The 9,715-nt window shown below is 32.6% G+C and overlaps 1 protein-coding gene across 1 annotated transcript in view; it reads right to left on the reverse strand.

Moving 5' to 3' along the window:
- Window positions 1-9,715, reverse strand: part of LOC107712944 (multiple epidermal growth factor-like domains protein 6) — an 88,682-nt gene that overhangs the window by 8,484 nt on the left and 70,483 nt on the right. Inside the window, exons 15-25 of the mRNA XM_016518344.1 lie at window positions 8,336-8,464; window positions 8,115-8,243; window positions 7,860-7,994; window positions 6,583-6,717; window positions 6,158-6,283; window positions 4,583-4,714; window positions 4,376-4,504; window positions 3,254-3,385; window positions 1,915-2,043; window positions 1,709-1,837; window positions 1,301-1,429 (exon numbers count right to left, since the gene is read on the reverse strand). Coding sequence (XP_016373830.1) covers window positions 1,301-1,429; window positions 1,709-1,837; window positions 1,915-2,043; window positions 3,254-3,385; window positions 4,376-4,504; window positions 4,583-4,714; window positions 6,158-6,283; window positions 6,583-6,717; window positions 7,860-7,994; window positions 8,115-8,243; window positions 8,336-8,464 — 1,434 coding nt within the window. The remainder of the gene's footprint in view (window positions 1-1,300; window positions 1,430-1,708; window positions 1,838-1,914; window positions 2,044-3,253; window positions 3,386-4,375; window positions 4,505-4,582; window positions 4,715-6,157; window positions 6,284-6,582; window positions 6,718-7,859; window positions 7,995-8,114; window positions 8,244-8,335; window positions 8,465-9,715) is intronic.

Genomic DNA, 9,715 nt, shown 5'->3' on the forward strand with positions numbered 1-9,715 from the left:
CCCCTGAATAAATAACACATATGAAAGTGTATCAAACACTAAGAAGTATTGTGTCCAAACAACACAGAGTTACTGCAGAGACCCTCAATATTGACTCGGTTGTAACGACGGTTATTTGAGTTACTGTTGCCTTCCTATCAGCTGAATCCAGTCTAGCCGTTCTCCTCTGACATCAACGAGGCATTTTCTCCCACAGAACTGACACTCACTGGATATTCCAGTGTTCTTTTTCGGATCATTCTCTGTAAACCCTAGAGATAGTTGTGCATGATAATTCCAACAGACCAGCAGTTTCTGAAATAGTCAGATCGGCCCGTCTGAAACTAGCAATCAAGCCTCGTTCAAAGTCATTTAATCAGCTTTCTTCTCCATTCTGATGCTCAGTGTGACTTTAAGCATACTGTCCTGAACGTGCCTAAGGGGACATTTACACAACACCGTTTTCAACAAAAAATTGAAAATGTTTTATGTGTTTTGGCCGTTCCTTTACATGACAATGGCATTTTAGGGGCTCGAAAACGCAAACTTTTGAAAATGGCTTTCAAAGTGCACGTTTTTGTAAATGATACCATTATCGTCGTCTTGTGAACTACCTAAATGGGAATTTGTGAAAAAGGTGACATAACATGTTTACATGTTTCTTTACGAAGTGATATTGTCTCCTACTGGCCTGGCGCGCATAATACAACGTTTTAGTCATTTTTAAGGATCTGTTTTCTGTTTTTAGCATATTGTCATCATGTAAACATACCCTATATGCATTGAGTTGCTGCCATGTGATTGGCTGATTAGATATTTGTGTTAACATGCAGTTGAACATGTACCTAAATAAAGTGGCTGGTGAGTGTGTATATTCTTAAAAAAGATTTCTATTTCAAATAAATGCTGTTCTTTTGAACTTTCTATTCACTAAAAAAAATCATTAAAAAAAAGTATCACGGTTTCCACTAAAATATGAAGCAGCACAACTGTTTTAAACATTGATAATAATCATAAATGTTTCTTGAGCATCAAAACAGTATATTAGAATGATTTCTGAAGGATCATGTGACTCTGAAGACTGGAGTAATGGTGCTGAAAATTCAGCTTTACATCACAGGAATAAATTACATTATAAAATATATTAAAATAGAAAGTGGTTATTTAAATATTGTAAAAATATTTCTGTTTTTACTGTATTTTGATTAAATAAATGCAGCCTTGGAGAGCAGAAGAGACTTCTTTCAAAAACATTTAAAAAATAGTACAGACATATATATATATATAAAACATTTTAATGACTGACGCGTCAGTATCTTACGTTGTGAGCAGGTGTCTCCCGTCCACCCTGCGCTGCACTCACACTGACCGCTTGCTGCATCACAGCTGCTGTTATTGTGACAAACACAGGTCTGAGAACAGCTCGCTCCATACAATCCAGCAGGACACGCTGCAGACCAGACAAACGGCACGGACATTACTCACTGGAAAACGGCTCATTGTGTGCGAGACAGAAAGACAGATGTGCTCGTAAAAGAAGAAATTATAATCATAACATGTGCTCGAGATCCTGCTGACTGCACAAATCCTCCTTTTTTGAAAAGGCTGTTCGGTTTTAACAACTTTAGCAAATTTCCTAGCTGAAGAGGTCTATTAAAGGTACAGTTATAAAGCATAGAAGTGAAGATAAAATGCTACAAAAGTTAAACATCTTTAAGAATAAGCTCACTTTGGTTACAGTGTGGGCCGATCCAGCCAGGACGACAGGCACATTCACCACTGACATGATCACAGAGAGCTCCGTTCATACACACACACTTCTGCTGACAGTCCAGACCACAGAAACCCTGCGGACAGGCTGGACACACACACACAAACAAATCAAAAAGCCACAACATGACTGATGTTAATATATGTTAAGTGGAACAAACATACGTTTTTCACAGAACGTTCCCGTCCAGCCAATCTTACAGGTACAAGCTCCGCCCACATGGTCACATGACGCCTGGTTTTCACACTGGCAGCCATGCTTACAGCCCAGGCCGAATGAACCAGCAGGGCATTCTGGGACAGACACAGATCACATCAAATGCATGATAAATACTGTAACATTGATAACAGATAGAAGGCACACATGAAGACTGTCAAATCTAAAATAAGAAAATATATGGAATATGTGTACATTTGTCAACTTGCAAGACTATTTAAAATGAATAAGTGAAGGCAAAATGGTTTGAATAAATAAATGGATAAAGTTACAGGACCTTAGATATACATTTTTCCTAATATACACATATAAATGTAATGTATCAACTATGCATTATTTTATTTGGCATGTTTTCAGATTCTTTTCCTCATATTTCATTATCAAATATTAATAATGAATACTAGTACCTTAAATACTGTAACATTTGTACAGATATAGCAGTATACATGAATATAGAAGAACTATTAAATCTCAAATAATTCCACTCTACAAGGGAAAAAATGACATATTATATCTCCATTTTTTTAATATAATTATTATACATGGTGATTTTATGAGCACATATGAATTAAGAGACTAAGTAAAATATTTGTACATTTAGAAATTCATCTGTCAACCTGCAAAACCATTTAACATCAACAAGTGAAGGCAAAATGCAAATAAATAAAATAAATACATAGAGGAAAAAACCTAAAGGAAATGGTTATAGTAACTGTATCTTAAATATTTTCCCTAATAATATAATATAATATAATATAATATAATATAATAAATAATTTTTTACTTAAATTAATTTAATAAAAAATTTTGTTTCAACTATCTTTTTAATTCATTTTATTATTTTTTCATATTGTTTATTTATTTATTTTACATTGCGCATTTTCCTATATTTTTTTTGGTATTTCATTATCTTTTTTTTGTATTTCATTATCATAAATACTGTAACATTTAAAAAAGATATTAGATATACATGGAATATAGAACTTTTAATCTAAAATAAAACAATGAATGCACAGATGCCACCGCATTTTAACACCAAAAACCATAACCAAATATTAAATATGCAATATAATGAAACTGAAATCATTTTGACAATGATATTGTAAAGTGCATCCTACAGAAAGTATCATGTGTTTCTTTAACACGTTTACATTTATGCATTTGGCAGACACTTTTATCCAAAGCAACTTAGATTGCATTTAAGGTAGAGCTAGCATTGCAAGCGCTATTCTGTTTGATCTGCAGGAATGCTGTGAGTGTTGTTGTGCACGCAGGTGTTTCACTCACTCTGGTCACATCGAGGTCCAGTGAAACCCGCCTCACATTGACAGCGTCCGGTCTGAGCCTCACAGCCTCCGTCACCGTTTCGACAGTCACACACATTCACACAGTCCAGACCCCAGCGGCCCGCGTCACAGGCTACAACACACACACACACACACACATTATCCCCTCAAACATGATCTCAAAATCAGTGCTGGATGAAGAACACAAATATTTATATAACACAAATACTTGAGTAAAAGTACAGATACCCTAACAAAATATTATTCCAGTAAAAGTACTCATTTTCATTTTTACTTCAGTAAAAGTACAAAAATACTAGATTTTTTATTGCACTTAAGTTCGGGGGTCAAAGACATGATGTCCCATTTTGGTATCTGCATCCAATTTAAAAAAGTGAATTTTTTTTTAAACAGAAAGCATATTAAATGCAAAGTAAAGTGTCTTTAATGTTTCAAATAACTTTTGTGAAAACAGTAAAATATGGGTGAAATAATGTTCCATCATCATTCAGCGTAACAGGTATATTTATGTAAAACTGAAATAGTTAAAATGACACTGACACTTGTTAAAATATTAAAAGAATAAGTGATCATACCACATTTTTTTATATTTTAAATGATTTAAAACTTCTTGCTGACAAATGGGTAAAACCTAGTGGTCTGCAGGATAGTGGCAAAGATTAAAAATGACAACTAATTAGTATTTTAGGGCTGAACTGTGATCCTTAAATAGAGTGTTTTAATGTCTTCTAATGATTCTTGTTATAAATATTCCTGATATTTAGAATAACTATTTAGTATTTATTTATTTACTAAATATTTAGTATATAAACTACTGTTACACTGAAATACATTTTAGTGGGTGTCTTCTGTAAATCATGGTAAAAATGTATGATAGTCATTATTTTTGGCTCAGAAAACAATAAAATTAAACATGACGCATTCTAACGTACGGAAAAAAATCAAGCTGTATTAAACTTTTATTGTTTTGGTGCTTGAAAACCACTGGAAAATCACCCACTGATGGATGAACCACGTTAGTCAAGAAAAAAGATTTATATCCACCAATGTTCAAAATTTCCATTTATTTTTTATAATTACATAATAAATAAATGAAACACACCCTTCCTGCAGTGGTGGCCCGTCCAGCCAGGAGGACACGAGCAGCGTCCGGTTACAGGATGGCAGCGAGCTCCATTATCACAGGCACATCTGAGCTGACAGCCCGCACCAAAACGTCCCGCGGGACACACTGAGCACAGAGAGATTGACGAAACAGCACAAACAGAAGAAATGCATCTGGTTTTGAGAAGCACAGAGATTCACTCACTGTTCTGGCACAATCTGCCGATGAATCCAGGAGCGCAGACACACGTCCCGTTACGCCGGTCACAGCGGCCTCCGTTCTCACACACCGGACACGATTCCCGACATTCAACGCCCCAGCGACCCTCCGCACACTCTGATGCAGAAACACTGTGTGTTTGAATTCTATATCTGGACAGTATCATTAATGTGACTCTCAACATTATGCTCCGAGTCAATTTGACCCGCAACACATTTCTTAGTTGTCGGAAATACTGGTTAACCTAGGTTGTTTTTCTTGAAATTGTGTGACTATTTCTCATATTGGCTCATGAACATGCCTGCAAAGTGTCAACACTGAGGTGTTGTGGAATGTGCGTACAAAATTTCTATTACAATTGGAATGTTATGATGTCAGTTGGACTTTTGGACAAATTTTTGGACAGTTGCACAAATTCAAAATATTTCATGTTCTTAACTACACTCTGAGGGTATTTACATTTTCATTTATGCATTTGGCAGACACTTATATCTGAAGAAATTTATGTAAAATAAAAAGCAAAATATAAAAAATAAAGGAACAAACAAATTAAAATTAAAATTAAAAATAACCTGAATTTTTAATTTAAAAATAAAATAAAACACTGTTTACAATATTCACATTCTGTGAAACACAAATGTCTAAAAATAGTTAAATATTTAATAGTTAAATACAGTTATATATCTGAAGAAATGTATGTAAATTAAAAATAAATAAATTAATTAATTAATTAATTAATTAAAAATAAAAATAACCTGAATTTTAAATTTAAAAATAAAATAAAACACTGTTTACAATATTCACATTCTGTGAAACACAAATGTCTAAAAATAGTTAAATATTTAATAGTTAAATACAGTTATATATCTGAAGAAATGTATGTAAATTAAAAATAAATAAATAAATAAATAAATAAATTCAAAATAAAAATAACCTAAATTTTAAATTTAAAAATAAAAAAAATGAAAATACTGTTTATAATATTCACATTTTGTGAAAAACAAATGTTTAAAAATAGTTAAATATTTTATAGTTAATAGTTAAATACAGTTATATATCTGAAGAAATGTATGTAAATTAAAAATAAATTAATTAATTAATTAAAAATAAAAACAACCTAAATTTTTAATTTAAAAATAAAAAAAATTCAAACACTGTTTATAATATTCACATTTTGTGAAAAACAAATGTTTAAAAATAGCTAAATACAGTTTTAAAAATCATTGGGTTTATTGGCTTTTTTGGTAATGTGTTTTTTTCCTGATTTTCTTGTTGTTGTTAGTTTGTTTGATTGTTTTTTCATGCTGTGATTTTTGAATTGCATTGAATACAAGTACCCAGAACTTTAACATAACACAAGGGTTAAACAACATTATGTGAACATGCATAATTTTCTTATAGGATTATTTTGTCTATGAGCCACTAATACAAGTTTACAGTATTAAAATACTGTAAATTATTTTATTATAAGCTAAGGGTCTTTTTAATAGTTGTGAAAACAATATAAAAAATATAGAACAATATAAGAATGACATGCTAATGTCAGCATGACAATATTACCTTTTTCACAACGTTTTCCAAACGTTCCAGCGGGACACAAGCATTGGCCAGTGATCCTGTCACATGGTGCCCCTGAGCAGTCACATGACTGAGAGCAGCCAATCCCAAATCTCCCATCAACACAATCTATCACAGTAATGGCAAAAACATTTATGGTGCTGAACGTTTGGAGCTTTAATAGGAGACGGTGTGAGACACAAATCAAACCACATTCAATATCCACATGCAGCTGTATCGATCTGATCAGTGACTGAGGCATTTCAAATACTTCAGCTCTAATGACCTTAATGGCATATAGACATTTCATGCATCTATAATTTCACTTTATTGATCTGATCAATGACTGATGCATGTCAAACACTTTAGCTCTAATGACCTTATTGTCATATAGACTCTTTATATATCTATAATTTGACTTGATGTACCTTGGTCACACTTGTCTCCTCTCTTTCCAGCTGGACACTGCGGTTGACACGCTCCGGTCACATGATCACAGGTCACTCCAGCCGGACAGGAGCATTTATTATCACAGCCAGAGCCAAAGAAGCCTGATTCACATGCTGCAAGGAAAAACAATTAATACTGATCATATACACTGTATCTCCATCTAAAACTTTTGTCAACTGTCCATTTTATTGAAATTATTAATTTAATTTAATTATTATATTGCATGTTTTCCCATTCTTTTCCCTGTATTTAATTAAAGCATTTCAAATGCAATTTTAAAATTAATTAAATAAATAAAAAATAAAATATAGAATAATATTACTTAGAATAATAATACTTTGTATAAATAATATCCATTTAAATTTTTTTTTTATTTCATGTTTTTATTCTATTTTATGTTCTTATTTTATTTTTAAAGTGCATGTTTTCCAATTATTTTAATTGTAATGTATTTCATGTATTTCAAAGCAAATTTAAAATGAAAAAAGGTTAAAAGGCTATGCATTAACAATCCATTTAATTTAATTTAATTTAATTTTAGATTGCATTGTTTTCCATTTTGTCTTCAGTAAAGCAATTCAAAGCAAATTTAAAATAAAAAAGATTAAGATGATATGTGTCGACAACTATACATTTATTTTTAGATTGCAATTTTAAAATGTTATTTTAATCAAATTTTTACATTATGTTTCCAATTTATTCCTTGTTTTTCATCAAAGCATTTCAAATGCAAATTAAAAAAATTATTATTATTTAATTTAATTTAATTTTAGATTGCATGTTTTTCCATTTTCATATTTCATTAAAGCATTTCCAAGCAAATTTAAAATAAAGATTAAAATGCTGTGCATCAAGTGTCAATTTTATTTTATTTGTATTTGTTTTATTTTATTTTTAGATTGTTTTCACATTCTTTTCCTTCTTTTTCATTAAAGCATTTTTAAATGCAATTTAATTTAAAACAAATTTTTTTTATTTAATCTAATTTTAGATTGCATGTTTTTCCATTTTTGTTTCATTAAAGCATTTTCAAGCAAATTTTAAATAAAAAAGATAAAAATACTATATATCAACTCCCCATTTATTTTATTTTATTTCTATTATTTTATTTTACTTATTATTTTACTATACTTTTATTTTTAGATAATTTTCCTATTCTTTTCCTTGTATTTCCTTAAAGCATTTCAATGCAAATTTTTCAGTGCAATGCAACCTTGCATTAACAACACTTCAGGCGTTCATTATGCAAACGGACCGTCTTTGCAGGTGTCTCCCCGATAACCCGGCTTGCAAATGCAGGCGCCATGATGGCGGTGACACTCTACAGTGTTCTGCTGAACACACTGACACTCTTCAGAACAGCCTGGGCCAAACGTCCACTTAGGACACGCTGCATGAACACAGAAGACAGAAAGTCATACCAGATTACAAATATCCTGTTGCAACTGGAGCCTGTTTTAATTGCTCTACAAAGCACAGTGTAGTTAAAGTGGCAAAGTACAGCACTCACGTAGGTGGCAGAACCTTCCGTACAGTCCCGGGTCACACAGACACGCCCCGTAAGTGCGATGACACCGTCCGTTATTAGCACAATTACACTTCTTATTACAGAACTTCCCATAGAGACCCTTGGGACAACCTGAAGTGATTGCATCGATATCAATATTAAAAATGATTTGCATTATGTCTGTTATATCTCTCCATACAGTGAAGGTGTCAATGTAAACGGACCGTCCTGACACAGCTCTCCACTGACCCCTGGTGGACAGCGGCAGCTCCCGGTGACCGGATCACACACACCGCCATTCTTACACTTACAGCTCAACGAGCAATTCCTGCCAAACAAGCCCTCCGGACACGCTGGACAACACACACGCAGAAAGAAAGAGGCCAGGAGCTTTTAAAAGACATGCAGCACAATATAAACATATCAGAAAGAAACATGAAATTAACCCTATAAAGCCTACTGTCTCATATCTGATATACGAATTTCTAAGGCCTCTAAATGATCAGCATGATCAAAACTTTGCTGAAAACCTGTTGCACACAATCTACTACATGCTTGCTGTTGTCTGATTGATAGTTTATGATTTTTTTAGCAAGTAAAAGGCCTTTTAGTATAATTATAAAAACATCCTCCTTCAGCTGTGGTTCACGTGACTTTTTGCTGTGAAATCTTTACTAAACATAAGAATAACTTTAGTTAGTTAGTAATATTTCCAAATCAACACTTACTGCACTAAAGCAGCTTAGCTTTATTTGATTATCCAGACATCATTTTTTTTAGAAAAATCTTGTTTAAAGGGGTCATATGATGCTGCTAAAAAGAACATTATTTTGTGTATTTGGTGTAATGAAATATCAAATCTGATCATCAAGCTTTTGAGGAACATTTATTTGTTCATCTCTCAATCAACACTGTGTTATGGAAACTCATTTCCGCCTCTGAATAAAAAAAAAAAAAAAAGTAATTGCGACTTTTTATCTGACAATTGTGACTTCTTTTCTCAGAACTAAGAGATATAAACTCGAAATCATGAGTTATAAAGTTCAATTCTGACGAAAAAAAGATTGAACTCACAATTGCTTGTTATAGTTGCAATATTGACTTTATAAAACATCATACCTGTTAACCCTCCCGTTTTTCCCGGAATTGTCCCATATTTTACCATTCTATCCTGCTATCATCCCGTTTAAATATTTTCCCGTATTTTTAATCTTTCTATAAAAAAAAATTAAAAATCCCACTGGGCGTATTTTATATGTTTGCGACATTCGCTTCCGGTAAAACTCCCGTAATTTGTATGGGCCAAACCTCATTATATGAATAATCACGACAACAAATTCCAAGGTTGTCCAGTTGCCAGATCTTGTGTGAAACGCATCTTTCTCACACGATCGACACGTACAAATTTCAACCCATTTGTCCCCTCAACTTGGCAACCTACAGCCCAGTGACGCTATTGATATCTGTGCAGGGAGTACCGCGGGAAGGAAACAATGATCACTGGTAGAAATGGGAGGAGAAGACTCAGGTGGGGCACCAGTGAAAAAAAACAAAATATACATGTAAATATATATTTTACATGTATAATGTAAAATATACATTAC

This window comes from Sinocyclocheilus rhinocerous, unplaced genomic scaffold, assembly GCF_001515625.1.
Source record: "Sinocyclocheilus rhinocerous isolate Xijiao unplaced genomic scaffold, SAMN03320098_v1.1 scaffold147, whole genome shotgun sequence".
Lineage (NCBI taxonomy): Eukaryota > Metazoa > Chordata > Actinopteri > Cypriniformes > Cyprinidae > Sinocyclocheilus > Sinocyclocheilus rhinocerous.